Source organism: Triturus cristatus, chromosome 6 (genome assembly GCF_964204655.1).
Source record: "Triturus cristatus chromosome 6, aTriCri1.1, whole genome shotgun sequence".
In the NCBI taxonomy this organism is placed as follows: domain Eukaryota; kingdom Metazoa; phylum Chordata; class Amphibia; order Caudata; family Salamandridae; genus Triturus; species Triturus cristatus.
The window spans coordinates 1,312,535,406-1,312,551,348 of NC_140589.1; the positions used below are offsets into that span (position 1 = coordinate 1,312,535,406).

The 15,943-nt window shown below is 42.6% G+C and overlaps 1 protein-coding gene across 1 annotated transcript in view; it reads right to left on the reverse strand.

Annotated features, from left to right (window-relative positions):
- The window catches only part of LOC146821350 (alpha-tectorin-like), a 289,031-nt gene that overhangs the window by 171,606 nt on the left and 101,482 nt on the right, over nucleotides 1-15,943 (reverse strand). Inside the window, exon 3 of the mRNA XM_085609343.1 lies at nucleotides 5,385-5,489. Within this exon, the coding sequence (XP_085465469.1) occupies nucleotides 5,385-5,489 (105 nt within the window). The remainder of the gene's footprint in view (nucleotides 1-5,384; nucleotides 5,490-15,943) is intronic.

Consider the following 15,943-nt stretch of genomic DNA (forward strand, 5'->3'; position numbering starts at 1 on the left):
AAAAATTAAATTCATAAGTACCAAAAAAGCATCAAAATTCACCAAAGACATAGTCACAAAACTGAGAACCCGAGTTACACTTTATATATACTCCCACTATCACTAACCAATTGAGAACATGTAGTGGTTTACAATTATTTTAAGAATGTTGGGCCAGTGCAGTATTTTTTACTTTTGTGAGTATCCTTTTTTTAAACTTCCTAAGGACCCTGGAGAAGCTTGTTTTGATTGAAGGGTGCAGAACCCAATGTTAAATTTGATAATAGTTGTATTTTTCACTCTCATGAAGGCTATGTGTCCTTTTCAGCATTTCAAATGATCTTCTCCCATTTATGTCACATTGTAACCTTATCTAAGGTAAGTGTGAGAAACCCAAATAATAAACTGTGTCTCCTGTAGCACAGGAGCAAAAATGGGTTTACCCTTGATGGGCGACATATGGGATGGAAACGTTGTGATGCTCCTTTTGTTTGAGACCTTATCACAGAAAGTCATCAAGGTGGAAGTGGTGAGAAAGGGATAAGGCTGACTTGCATATAGCTGGCTCCAAACTGGAAGGGAATGGTTATCAAAAAACGATAGATTTAGGCCCAGATTTCTGTACTGGGGAGAATGTTTGACAATGTCCATCATCTTTTTGTGTTGCTATAGTCGCTCCCAGTGGGAAAGGTATGCCCAAACGAGGGCCCCATGCTCTCTATGCCATTGGATTCAAGCTAGTCTGACTGTTGAGGCATGATACCCCGAAACCGGCTCCAGGATTCTTGTTTCCGTCCAGGGAGGCCCAGGCCTGACTGTTCGGACTGGACTGTTCCCGTGAGGAGTAGAGTCAAGACTGATTTGCATATGACTGGTTCCAAACTGTAATGGCATGGTGAGCAAAACACAATGGATTTAAGCCCAGATCTCTGTACTGGGGGTGAATGTTTGACAATGTTCAGCATTCCTTCCATCATCTTTTTGTGTTGTACCCGCAAGGAGTAAACTCCCAGCTATGGTGCAATCTATCTAGCGGTCAATGAAAAGCCATGAAGAGCCATTGTTCTCCCAATTCTGTTTATTCCATTCAATTTGGTGTCACAATTGGGCCATCTTGAAATATTGTGTCGGCATACATAGTCAGTCAGTCATTTTCGAGGTATCCCTCCCTAGCCAAAATCCCTGAAAGCTATAATTTCTACTAGAAACATTCCGCAAATGGTATCATGATGAGCACAAAAAACAATGGGGATAGAGAGCAGCCCTGCTGAAGCCCCTACTTATAGGAAAAGGAGGGAATACCTCATTTGATCCTTACCATCACAGAAGGTTATTGTACCCTGGAAATGATCCATGTTTTGAAGGATAACCCTAAACCAAACTTGTCAAGCATCTTACTCAAGGAGCACTAGTCCACTCAGTCGAGTGCTTTCTTCATGTCGAGGAAGATAATTCAGGCCTGCTTATGAGTTATGCATACATTTTCAAGGACATGAAGGATTTATTTTATTTATTCTGCATTGTTTCTTGTAAACAAAGCCTAACTGTTCTGGGTCAATTAAGCCAGGCATCATCACACCTAGTCCAGGCGCTTATTTACTAGTGAAGAGTTTTTTGTCTATATCAAAGAAGGGAAATCATTCTGTAGGAACTGCAGTGAGTCGCATCTTTGGCTTAGTTGGAAATCACTGATATCACAGCCTCCCTCATCAAAGGTGCGTGGTTACTAAATTAAAAAGTCTGGTCAAAATCGGTGCAGGGTGCTTGCAAAGGATTTTCTTTAACAAGGCTGTGTAACTGTCGGGGACAGAGGCTTTGCTCTTTTTAAGACTTGCTGCTTCAGTCATTACTTCCTAAATCTCAAAGGGTCGCTCCTGATTGTAACCTCTTCCAGCATTAGTATCTGCACTTGAAACCTTTGCAGATAAGATGTGGCACACTCTGATGATACCTGGTCTGAATCAGGTAGGTACGCGTAGAAGGTGCTAAAGGCATTGCCAAGCTCCTTATCATCTGATATCCTCTATGTCACTCTCTTGGCCAGCAGCTTGCATGTTAACATTCGCTCTGCCTTGTTTCCCAACCTTCCCCGAATAGTATCTTTTTCTAAGACGTAGCACGGTGTATTCTGCCTTGTCCCAATAAAGTACTCTCTCTGATCGATAAAGGAATCGCCAGTAGTTTTCGCTACAGTTCGGGCAAGCAGTTACTCAAGGTGCATGTATATGTCTGTTCTGATTTCTGAAGTTTTGTGGAAGCAGAAACCAAACAACCACTCAGTTTAGCTTTAAGGAGCCCAATCATCCTCTGCAAAGTAATCATTGATGCTGTTCTCCAGCTCTTAAAAAACTTTATGTTGGATATTAGGATTGCCACCCTCCCATTTTTTGTGGTGCCAGAAGAAAGAAACTGGTAAGGAAATCACCTTTTGAAGATGAAACCAGTCTGTTTTTCGTCACCTAGGTTTAATGAAATAGCCTTATATGGGTCTTAAAATCGTGTAAGAGATTCAATACTGCCAGATGCTTGGCCAGTGTGTTAAGGCCCTTAGCGTTAATTCTAATGAGTTTCACTGCCCACCTATTATGCACCTACAGGATGGAACACGTATATTAAGGTATTCAGAAGTGTGACTGCAATTTGTAGTAGTCTAGGGCTTGTAGCAAGTAGCATAATCAGCACCAATGAACCCTCCCCCAGCCTTTTACACAGTGTCAGAACTAGAAAAACAAACTATTAATCCATCTGCAGAATCATAAACAGTAATGTCCATAGCATATTTAAAGGCAAATAGTGGGGATATTCCACCTCTAACAGAATCAGGGAACCTATTGCGTATGAGAGCCCCCCCCCCCATATACACTCAAGACAGTCTGGTTTGGCATTAGGCCATCTACACGTGTTAAAGGCTTAAGTGCCTCTCTCTTTTTTTGTGAGTCCCAGTTTGAGTCAACAAAGTCTTGTGGGTTGTTGTCATTCCTAATAAGTGCTCTCTGTTGATGATGCACGTTTGCTCTGTCCACAGCAATGCCCTCCAGGGTCAGCTCCCTCTTACGTCTATGGGGTCTCACTCGCTTCCATTGCAGTTGCTGTGGTAACGGAGCCTCCGCGCGGGGATCTTCCTCAGTTGCTGCTGACTTCTCATCCCAATGTTCAGAAGTCTCTTTGCTCCAGACCTGTTAATTTCCTTCCTCTCCTGCAGGTAAGACACAACGGGTGTTCATACTGATATGCACTTTCTTTGTCTTCAAGTGTTTTGTAATCCGTCTGATATCTAGGTGCTGTCAGAGCTTGGGGAAGTATTGCTAGAATTGTACTCTTGGCCGCAAATGTGAGATCACATTTTGTCATTAGTTCCCTATTTTCTTGAAAGAAGAGTACAGATGTGAGTATATCATGGGATGCATCACCTCTGGGGTCTCAATTTTCAACTTGTTTGGTTTAGTCTCAGCAGTTGTCTTGCTCTTCTGCCATTCCGCAATGCAGCAGCTCCTGAATGCAGTTTTGGATGTCGTTGACTCATCCTCCTTTTGACAAGCTAATCTGTATATTATATCTCCCGGACCAATCTATGTCTTCAATCTTCAGTTATAGGAAGATGTTCTGATACCATAGTTTCTGGAGGACAACCTATACCGGATGTTGCTCTTCTTAGCAGTCATCAACAGTTCCTCAAAGGTCTTTGGCCCTTGCATGAATGGATGTAAGATCCCCTCTAAGTTCTGTGAAACGTTTCAAAATCCTCCTTTATGGCTCCTATCTTGCTTTTGATGATGGTAGGAATTGATGCATATATTCTTTGGTAATGTTCATTTTCTCTTGCCTAGGACTGATTATCAGGTGAGAAAATCTATAGAGAGGAGTTTGGCAGCTCCTTGTTCACCATGGCCTGTTTTGGAGTGAGCATCTCCTTCACCGAGATCTCCCTTTTGCCTTATTGCTTGCCACCTTAGAGATACGTATGGTGATGTGTACAACCCCTCACCTAACTCCTGGGCAGCTTTCGCGATCAATGCTTTTGTAGCTATTAGAGAAGCAAATTTTTTCTGAGGCAAGTGGGAGAATCCCAGCACATAGGAGACCAGCATCTTGCCTCGTTCCAGGGACGAAATGCAGGCCTCTGCAGCCCCTGCGGTGCACGGGTGCCCACAAACCTACAGGGGTCCCCCAGCTCTTTAGGAAGCCCCATCCAGCCCAAGGCTAATGAATATTTATGAGATATGGTAGATTTATGGGTCCCTCATCTGATTTTGTAGGGGAATCCTATCATGTTACTTTAGCCCACTGCCTTCTCCTTCCCACAAGTAAGCGAGCATCATGGGCTTTGTACCTGTCTCAGTTTTATCTTGGCCTTTCGTCAAGTGTGGCTTGATTAAGTGAAGCAATCCAAGTGAGTTTTACAAAGAATATCTAGCATGGGCAGTTGTGATATCCATCCACTGTCTAACACTGTGGTGTCCGAGGCTGTGCCATATGGTGCCATCTCATCAAAATATGAGCTAACTACCCTCTCTAGAATAGACTGGTAAATATATGACGCCCACTGCTCTGCATGCTTTGATTGTGGATTGAGTTCATGATGCCACCCCGTTGTTTGCTCGTTTCAGTGGTACAAAAAGGAGTCTTCCCATTTCCTCGTTGAGTGTGAGTATCTGTCCTTTAACCCCACTAGTTCCATGGATTTTCCCTTTCTGAGCAGACCCTCCTTCAGGATTGTACAACAGGGTGCATCTAAGCATCACCCAGGAACTTAGGGTCTCTCCGTCACACCTGCCTTTATGGGTCCGCTTTGCACTTCATTACTATTTTGTTTCTCAGCCTCCAACAGTGATCCAACACGTGTGTCAATCGAGGCCCCAGAGAGCCACCATCTAGAGGAGATGAAAGGCAAGCCCCAATCTTTGAGCCTCCTTCTTGGGTCTCAGCAGCTAGAAACTGGCACTTCCAGTGTTGAAAGCGGGCATGCGTTGGTCTGAATTTCGATCATTCTTGAGGTTAATCGCAGTCCTGCAGCCTGGTGCTCCACTTTGCCTGGGGCTCAAAAGCACTTCAACTATTAGAGCCTTTTTAGAGATAAAGCGGTACTTCAGGCATTCTGGAAAAGCTAGATACGACTACCCCATTTCTCCACAGGCCATGCTCCTAAAACTCACAATATTTGAAAAATTCTACCAGTTGGCTAGATATTACCCTTGTCTCTTGAAAAGTTTAGAACTGAAAACAATGCCACTGAATATTCCCAGTTTTAGCAAGGAATTAGTAAATGTACCTTCTAGAAAATATATTCTTGACAAATCCCTCAGGACACATTGCTCACAATAATTTTTACTGAAACATATATATATAAATGTACATACTCCTGCTGTGTCATGTAATTAGAAATCGCAATTAAATGCACAGATTACCGTGATGGTTCCACAGTCTGTAAAGTTGGTCCTAATGCTGAACACATACACAGGTCCAATTTCAGTGCCTCGGCATTCGGGATCATTTAGATGAAGGTCCCATATCTGAAAAAGAAAGGAGCTATTTTACATTTCATCAAACACGCAATTTTATCCAATTGTTTTACCAATCCGTGAACACCAAATTATAGTACACGAAAAAACGAAATTACAGGTCACCATTAAATGAGATCATAATAGGGTCTTCGAAAGGCAACTGAAAAAGATTTTTGCATTGCCCACAAAATGCAAAGAAACACCTGAGATTGCAAGCCCCTTAGCAGGAGTGCTGAAAGTTTGACTCCCCAGAACTGGTTTGAAATACTTTGGAGGTGTGAGTAGTCAGAACCTGGCAGTTGTTACCAGAGTAAAGCGTGTCAGGATGGTAGGTAGGGCCTTCAGCACGGCGGCAGCTCGCCTGTGGAATCAGATCCCCCTAGAGCTGCGACAGGCCAAAACGCTGTTAGGCTTTAGGAAAGATCTAAAGACTTGGCTATTCCGTCAGGCATAGTAGGGCACTAACCCTGTCCATTGGCCAGTTCATTCTGTGTTGTCTCATGCGGTCATGTCTCACAGCGCCAGGATACCCGTAGGGTGGCAGATAGCGCTTTACAAGAAATTATACAATACAATACAATACAAGAACATCAGAATTTGTTGGACCTGCACATTTTCTAGATGCATTTTTTGTATTCACTCGTAAGAGCAAATGCTAAATGTGTGCATCTTTCCAGGTGAAGGCCATCTCAGAGAACATGATTGTCCACTGCACGCCGGACACTGCTAGTAGCTTCTCTGTTTAATCAAATGACGCAATTTTAATCACAGTCATGCGGATGACACAGCAGAATACAAGACGTCATTCCCAATTACATGGATTTATGGGATTTAAATGTAGAGTCAAGAGGGTGAATCACGGACATCATTTAGTGGTCGCCAGGGGTCCCTGCTGAGACCCCTGGCCTGTCCCTTGTGACCCCTGGCACTACCTTCGAGTAAATAAATAGAACTTCCTTTAGATTCCTACACCAGCCAATTAGACATATATTTTGAAGCCAGGCGTGTCACTTTCAAGTCTGGGGTACACCCAAGCACTGACCTATGAAGCATAAATGACAACATTTTAGAAGAGGAAAGTACAAGATTTAAAAAATAAAATCGGGAGAATGTATTTCTCCGATTGAAATCTATTGAAGGAGAGGCAATTTTAGATGGGAGATAGCCAAAATAAAGCCATTTTTTGCCTCAAATCGGGTCTATTGGAATGTATGCATGAGTAAATTAGAATCATAGAATCAAACAAACCAGCCGTGAACAGTATATCTAGAGAGATGGGAATAGGACGGCCAAACTATAGAGAAGTAAAAATATTCTTCCATTTACCACAAGTTTCTTGTAGCTGCTGCTCCTTGGGTTGAACTATGTATAGAATTCGAGGACAGCCCGATAACGTCAAGCATTAAGCTTGTGCTCTAAAATCCAGGCCTTTATTTTCAAAACAACGGATGCAGGTAAACTTATACATACCTATATTTCAAAATGATAACCATTCTCTGGGATATATGGGAGATCCGCTAGACTTGTGCTGTTAAGGTTTCAATGCTCACAGTGACGTAGCACTAGCATAGTGTTCCAGTCAGTGATTCATTTGTGAAAGCATAAGTGCTGGGGCCCAAAGGTATTTTTCATGGTTATGTCCCCGGAGCACCCGAATAGCTGGATTGCTGAATATCTTGATTCCACCTCTTGCCGCTCTCATCCACTATCCTGCATGTCCTGCATCTTTAGCTCACTCTTGCAGATTATTTTTCATCCCTGCTTTCTCCTTCTGGCACTATTTTCCTATCTTTCTCCTTCCCCTTTTTTGCATTTCTCTCTCTTGTTCTGGGTCAAAATCTGATGATGAAAAACAAGTCCTGGTGCCCAAAAATGAATGCAGGTGGGCCCCACCGGTAACCCCCGGCTCCAATTAAGCAACAGTTCGAGTTCTAACAGGGACAAAAAGGGTACAATTGAGGAGAAAACTCTTCAGTGGTCCTGCAAAGCTAATGCCCTCCAACAGTACCCTAAGATGTCTTTTTAAGGTATACAAGAGACATGCAAAATGCATGGTTTTGGGGCAAGCTGTACCAGACAACAATCTCAAAAGTCATGACAATATTGCTTTACATTTATTATTTTTGTGCATCAATTGAAAAACAGTAAAATAGAGCATAAGGAGATTGACATTGTGATCTTTTTGCACAGCAGGAATTCATCCTTGTCCAAGATGAACAGAAATTGTCCCAAAGTGGATGATCCTCCTGCAATTGGTTCTCAAAATAGTCCGAATTACACAGTGACTAAAAATAATAAAGTTGCATAATTCATAATCCTTCTTGTAAAGAGCGCTTTATATGTTACCACACAATGGGGCATATTATCAAGGGCAGTATCGCCGCTTTAGCGGCACTTTTTGCCGCTAAAGCAGTAGTGATGAGGTAAGGCGAGGTAAGCCCCCATTAACGCATGATCCCAACACCTGAATAAAACCTGACTTACCATTATTGCCTATGGGAGGTGGATTGTATGATTAAGTACACACTCTCCTATTACCAAGCTTTTCATTAGCGCTGTGAAATCATCGCTGGATTTCACACGCTAATGAGGATTTTCGCAGTCTGTCACTGGATTGTACTTCGCCTGTTAGCAAAGCGTTGCTAATACGCCGGTAACACGGCGATGTAATTCAGCGATAGAGGGCGATAATGTAAAACACGCTAAGCGCGTTTTGTGATACTTATCGCAGTTTGTAGATATTATGCCCCGATATGTTGTATTTAGAAAGTTCACCAAGCTGGTCTGCAAATAATCATTGGACTGTTCGGTCAACACAGTTTGAACATTGGTTCCTCGAATGACTGTTATTGCATCCAGCAGACGTGTTTCGCTGGATGTTTTCACGCTTCCTAAGGGTTAGTAAAGATAGGATATTGAAGATCCCAAAGAAATATTATGATTTCCCTGTTTTTGAATATATTGTACTAATTAGAATCCTTAATGATGGGGGTATATTGCCTTAGCTGGTATTAGTTCATTCTATTATAAGAGCTGCAAAACCCACACGCTTGTCAGATATGAACAATTGAATGGTATTATTGAAAATCAAATTTCTTACCCATGATTACTTCTCAATGAAAATTTCAATTTTTTGCTTAAAAAACACGAGCATCATTAAACATGGCACCATTATTCAATATTCAAGAAGAGTCTAGTATCAACGTATGTCTACATCAGAGCTCTTTACTGTCTAAAGTGCAACCACCACATGTGTGCATCAATCTGTTTTATAGGGTCTCAGAAGTTCAATTCTTCAGCTGTTGTTGGGGCAGACCACATAAAATAGCAATGCCTCTGACTGTCCGACCTTGATAAGTGGTCCAATTAACTTCTGATGTGTTTCCAGATACCAAAATTAGGTTTTATGGTTTAAACCATTTTGATTTATTTAACCATTAACACAGTCACTCAGCTACAACCATCGGCCGCTGAGGTATAAGAGGAAAGTGTGGGACACAGGAGGGAATGGTGGACAGATCTAGAGCAGGGTGGGGAGGATAAGCACGAGAGAGTCGGACCAGGGGCAGAGGGGGTGATCTCGATAGTATCATTGTCCTCTCAGATTCAGCATTGTGAGGTTATGTTGCCACCTGGCACCAATAGCAAATCTTTCAATTCATGTTGAGGTGAGCGCTCTTTTCCTCATGTTGTAGAAGTCGAAGAATCTGGAGATATTGCAGGCAAGTGGGTTCCCAGAATTCACATGCAACTAAACAGATGCAGGAGGCCCACATTTTGTCAAATTGCAGCAGTTTGAACTGTCTATGGATGCTGTGAGTTTCTCCATGCCTACAATGTCCCATAGTTTGATTAGCATATCAAGATGGTCTGGGATGGAGTTGATGCCTCATTTAGCAGTATAACCTGTTTAGCCACACAGAGGGTTGTCACTATTGCTTTTCATTTGTGGGAGCACAGTGGGTATGTTAGTGGATTAGCTTGGCTCAGTAGAATATAACTAAGAAGGTTGGGGGCATCTATATAAAAAATCTTGTTGACCTCTTTCATCACTGCTTCTCCAATATTAGGTTTTCTTTGCTATCGCCACATTCCAGATATGTTTTCCAAGCGGTCATTTTAGCACATCTGTATGTGAAACTTCTCAGTTAGTTTGAGGAGGTTCCAGCAGATGTTTCTAGATGTTAAGAATTGCAGTCTTGAAAAAAAACTAAGCATTGAAGTGTAATATAAGTGTTAAAACCTTGTAAATTGAGTTGTGAGATTACTGATAGCGTCTCCTTCTCTAAACTTTTCAAAGTTAGCTATATTTTGTTGTAACTGACAATTTTGGCTAACATTTCAGGGATCTAGGGACAGAAGAATAGAGTGGACCATTAGAATGTTTTCTCTCCTTGATGACGCATCACAAAAATCCCTCTTGTAGCATATGTACGAAATACAGGTGGGGCCCATGCCCCAGCTTTATTTCTACTTGTCCAACTACTTTTCATTGCAAAACAATGTTGTTTGCTTAAAATGTTAAATCTCACTTGTATGCAAGTTTGTTATTATCTATATTTAAAAATAGATTTAAATTACGCTCTAGCGGTCGCCGCTATGTAGTGATAGTTAGGACCTAGTTACCATAGGAAATCTATTTTTGGTCTGCTAATAACTTTGGGCCAATTGATGAATCTTCATGAAACTATCCCCAAAAAACGTTCATGCACCTCAGATCCTTCGTGGAAAGCTTTGGCGTGATCCATCAAGTGGCGGCGAAGAAAAAGGTGGGGCCCCAAAACACAATATCCCCCTGCAAAATGCATAGGGATTTTTTAACAGCGCAATCGCCAAAACAGCTAAACAGGTTTACAGAAAATTTGGCAGATAGCTGGAGCTTTACCCTAAAAGAGTGTTTTTTGTGATTTGGTGTAATTCCGTTCAGTCGTTTTTGGGAAACTAAGGTTAAAAATGTATAGATAGCTGTACGGTTGGGGATGTGGGAGCCCTGCAGACACACAACTTCAAAGGATAAAGCAATCTAATTGACCGAGTGTGTTTTTTCTCCCATCTCCTGCCTCGCTTTCATCGAAGGGATAGGCTACTGCACGTCTCGCAGGATCTCATTCTCTGATTGGCTGGCCACAACATGAAGAGAAATGTTGTTGATGCTATTACCGGACACGGAAGCTGTGTCTCTGTGTCCTGAAATTTAAAAAATAAAATAAAATTTAATGGAGTAGGGTAGTGGTACCCTGAACCCCTGGATCATGTGTGGGCGGGGGGGGGGGGTCCAGAGGAAACCTACCGGGGCCAAAGTAAATAAAATAGTTATGGGGGCATTAGAGAGGCACAATCGCCTCTCATTGTTGGCAGTGTTCCTTCCGAGAGTGCATTCCCAGCGCAAGGGCTGTCTAGCTACCCCAATGTCAGCTGTGCAATACAAACTGATAGAACCGCTTATGAATGCTGCTTTCTTAGTCCACACCAGCAAAAGAATCTTCCTAGTCAACATTTAAAAGATGCGTGGAAGGTCCATAGCCTTTTGAATAGGACGCTTGCCACGGGACATACTGGCACACATTATGTCACAGGGCATAACACTGGGGCAAAAACTGGTTTATCTTTACAAGACCCCCACTAAAATTGCAACCACTCTCATATACTGGTGCAGTAGCCCACCCCACCGTAGGGCCAACAGATCTAATGTATATAATTCGATCCTATGTCGTTTAAATTAGGGAGAACTTATTCTCCAGCAAGTAAGATTTACTGAAAAGGAACCACATACTTTGTATTTCGTCAACCAACATACTAGGAGGCAGGTTTATTAACACTTCACATTGGTGCAAAGTGACACAAATCGGCATAAAATGTTGGTAAATTATTTACTTTCCAGAAAAACAGGTTTTTCCTCTGGAAAAAAATCTTTACAACACTTTTTGAGCTATTTTGCACTACTTTTCATTAAGGGTGCATCCAATGGATGATATATGGGCATTTCCATACAATCTCCCTTAGTTTTGGTGCAAAAACCTATCTACTAAAATTGCTCAACACCCTAGACACTATAAGCAAAGCCATGACCCTCCACGCTAACAAGCTCGACACCCAAGTTGACCTTTTAAACATTTTAGCTATTCACGTTCAGGGGATTGAACAAAAAATACATAGCTTTAATGAGATGATCACGAAGGTTCAGCGAGACCAAGAGACTACCTACCAATTGCGCCATTGCCACTGCACTCAAATTATTGACAAACTCGCAGCGGTCCCAATCTTACTAACAGACCTCTTGGGCACCACCAAGGAAGCCCTTTTGAACAATTCTCCCAAGGCAGGGCAAGTTGATGAGGACCTGCTGGTAAAGGATATGGCTCATTCCAGGCCCATGGAAGGACAACCAATCGGCAATACGGGCCAATCTTCGTCGCCAATTTTAGAAAATACATCAGTACCTCTGGCCGCTCTTGTTCATGATAATTCTAATACCTCGGCCTCTCAATTTTCCGATAATCACCATCATTCTCCTGGAAGGCCAATTAAACCAACCATGCCACCAACTAAGCGGGAAAAAAAACGCCTTAGAAAAGCAAGAAAAAGCAAACAATCAAACCACTTAATCAATGCAATTACTGTTCTACCAGAAGAGGGAAGGAAACAAAATACCAACGATGAGGTCCCACATACTTCGGTAGCAACATGCAACAAGGATTCTCCAACCGCCCAGCTTGATTCTGTCATCACACCAAGCAGCCCAAATTATACTAAAATCAAACAAACGCTGCCAGATAACTTATACAGTTTATTTAAACCACCAACAAAGAAAGAGAAGCATCATCTTAATACTTCGCCAAAACTAACAGTCAACTCTATATTTTTGCCCAGGACTGAACCGTACCATCCAACCACAATGAGCCCCACTGTGGATAATGCGCTTGTAGACAACGACCGGAAAGACTGTAGCAACTCAGGAAAAACTGGGAAAAAAAAGTACAAGCCGAGTCCGGGACGCAACGTCATCACAAACACAAAGGCCAATAAAACTCCAACATTAGTCAATACTAATGCCTCCCTGCATCTGCCTTTGATGCTTCCTGGGCCTACTGAGGGAGCTACCAAAATGGAATATAGCTCTGAACGTGCGCAGCAGTCTGAGATTTTCTCAGATAATAAAATATTGGACTTTATCCCCCACTATGTCTCAAGGGGCAACCATGACTTCCTTAACAGAAGTGTTCCGTTGAAGTTATTTAGGGCCTTACCCACTCTGAGCCACATTAACTCCAGGGACATCAAAAGCATAGGGTTCTACCAGAATCAGCATTCAGTGGAACTCCAAGAATCAACTACCATCACGTTCATTGACTCCATCGTCACTGAGCAAATCTGGCAGCAGAGGGCTACATTTGGAAAATGGGGCATTGAGTTAAAAAAGATCGACCCCCCACGTTATCCCAGTCCATTACACATGCCTAAACAACCAGCGGGCCTTTTAAAAGGCGCCAAAGGCCTGGATAACCAAAGTCTTTCTCCAGGCATAGACTCCACGGTTAGGACAATTACAATCACCCTTGTTCACCCTGAAGTCAGTCAGCCCATTGGACTCCGGCACTTTAATAAACCCGGAATTTTCCAAACCAGGGCATGAAAAAATCCACAAGTCGCCACAAATTCACCTAAAGGCTACCAAATCTGCTCCTGGAATGTGTTCGGCCTTGGGACAAAATTAGAAGACCCCGACTTCATGGAGTTCATTATACAATACAAAATACTCCTCTTCCAGGAAACCTGGTTAATAAAATCTACTCCCCTAGTAGGATATAAGGAATTCCAGAATTTGGCCACAAAGGGGACCAATCGAGGGAGAGCAAAAGGGGGCCTCTCCACCTTTATTTCAACTGATATTTCTGGATTCGCCGTTTCCATAGATCTTGATTCCCCCTGGCTGTTATGTGTCAAACTTGACACTCCGCCTTTCAATAGCTTGCTGATCATAAATACTTACATTCATCCCGCGTCTAAACTAAAACGGGCAAGCATCGACCACTTATTAGCCTCACTTGCCACTTTAAAACTTGCTTACCCCGACGCTAATATCATTCTGTCAGGGGACTTTAATATGTCTTTATTGCAAGAAACAAATGTCATTAGGCGGCACACTCTGGCCAAAACCCGACATGACACCCTCGGCAAGCAATGCGCAGCTCACTTGTATGAACTTTCTCTGCGCATGCTTAACGGGCACTGTCCATCCGACACCCCAGCGGCATATACAAGGGTCACTCAAAAGTCAGCTTCAATCATTGACTATTCCTTTATAGATCATAATAATCTTGCTTCTCTGATCAAAAACTTTCAAATTTTGGATAGAGCAGAGAGTGACCATCAACCGCAATCTTTCACACTCTTAAGTAATAATATAAAGCCAACTCTCATTAACGCAAAGTCTCAAGAACTCCAATGCTATAACCTCAAACGCCTTATCTGGAAAAAGGATAATATCAGTGACTTTATGGCAACATGTATTAGCATTTTGGAGAAACTCAATCTTGAAGCATCCAGCATCCGGGCCTGGGAGACGTTTACCACCGAACTAAATCAAAATTGGTCCAAACTGGCTATTGGTAACAAAGCAGGCAAACCGTTGGGGGCAGCATGGTTCACCAAAAGCCTGAGAACTCAAAAACAACATCTGAACAAAAACCTACGTAAACTAAGAACACAGGGCTTACCTCCTACTAAAGATCAATTGCTTTTAATTTCCAAAGCCAAAAAAGATCTTAAAAAAGATATCAAGGCGGCCAAGAAAGCATTCCAGGAACATCTTTGGGCGAAACTCCATTACTCTTGCAAACAAAGAGGCTCCAAGCTTTTCTGGGAAATCATCAACCAGCTAACTAACGGCAGGCATCGCCACTATAATTCGGACATCATGGAAGACACATGGAGAGCCCACATCGAATCATTATACAACGAAATCTTCTCCCCAGGCACCGCTGACAGCGGCTCCCAACTCAGCAACAGAGTTACCATTACAGACTCAACGAAAAACGACTTCCCCTCCGATTCAGATTTTCCCCTGTGGATTCTTAAAGGCCAAGTACTGAAAATAATTAAAAAAATTAAGATCTGAGGGTGCCCCCGGGCCTAATGGCCTTCCGAATGCCTTGTTTCGGCACAATCCACCATTCTGGGCAGATTATTTGTCCCCTCTTTTTTCGGACATTCTAACCTTTAATATGATTCCTGACTCCTGGAGGGGAAGCATTCTAAGTCCAATATACAAATCGGGTTCTCGTTCTGATCCTGCAAACTACAGACTGATTGCGTTAATTGATGTTGAGGCTAAAATTTACGCATCAAACCTGTTGGTAGATCTAGAAGACTGGGTGGCGCGAATAAACCTTATTCCACCAACACATACCGGTTTTAGGGCCGGGATGGGCACCTTGACGAATATTTCTGCAGTAACACTCATGGCCAATCAAGCTCTTAGTAATTTAAGGCCACTTTACTTATGTTTCATCGATCTCAAAGCGGCCTTTGACAAGGTCTCTAGAGCCAGGCTATGGGCAAAAATGAGCAACTGGGGCGTCCCAGCAAAGTTGCTGGAGGCTATAATCAATCTGTACTCCGAAACGTGGGTCCAGATTAGGAAAGGAGACGGACTTAGCATCACCAAGAAGATCCACACACTCAACGGGTTAAAACAAGGGTGAGTGTTGGCACCGTGCCTTTTTAACATCTACACCGCAGACTTGGACAAGCATCTCCGGTCAATCCAATGCGATCCTCCGAAACTTGGCACAACACCCATATCCAGCCTCCAATATGCGGATGACATTGTTTTACTGGCGCAAACACCAATTGGTTTGCAACGATTAATTACTGAACTCGGAGCCTACACCACCTCGGTCCAACTGACCATCAATCACAAAAAAACTAAGGTGATGAGCTTTGACAAACACCATAAAGCTGACCGTAAATTTACCTGGATTGTGGATACACGACCTCTGACCAAGGTGGATTCATACAAATACCTCGGCTTCCAAATTGATCGCAGACTCACTTTTAAGACCCATATGTCCCAAGGTCAAACGAAATCCAAACAGCTGCAGTTTGGCTTTAAAACTTTAAAAAACAAACTCGCAGGTGGCTCCACTGGGCACCTATTAAAGGTTATAGCAGCAACATTCCTGCCTTCCATCTCATATGGCACAGAAATCCTCAATGGTAAGGATGCTACAGGCCTGAATTTGGATCAGTCAATCCTTTTTAAGAAGCTGTTTGCAATTCCCCGCCACATCCCGCAAGCCCAAATTCGTCTCGAATATGGTTTAAAAAATCAGATCCCTGACAAACAAGGCATACTAGTCAAGTATTACTGGAGGATGCGGGACGCAGAGGAAAATATACTCGCACATTATTGTTGGGCGGAAATTGAAAAGCAAGCTAGCTTCACAAATTCAATTTTCAAA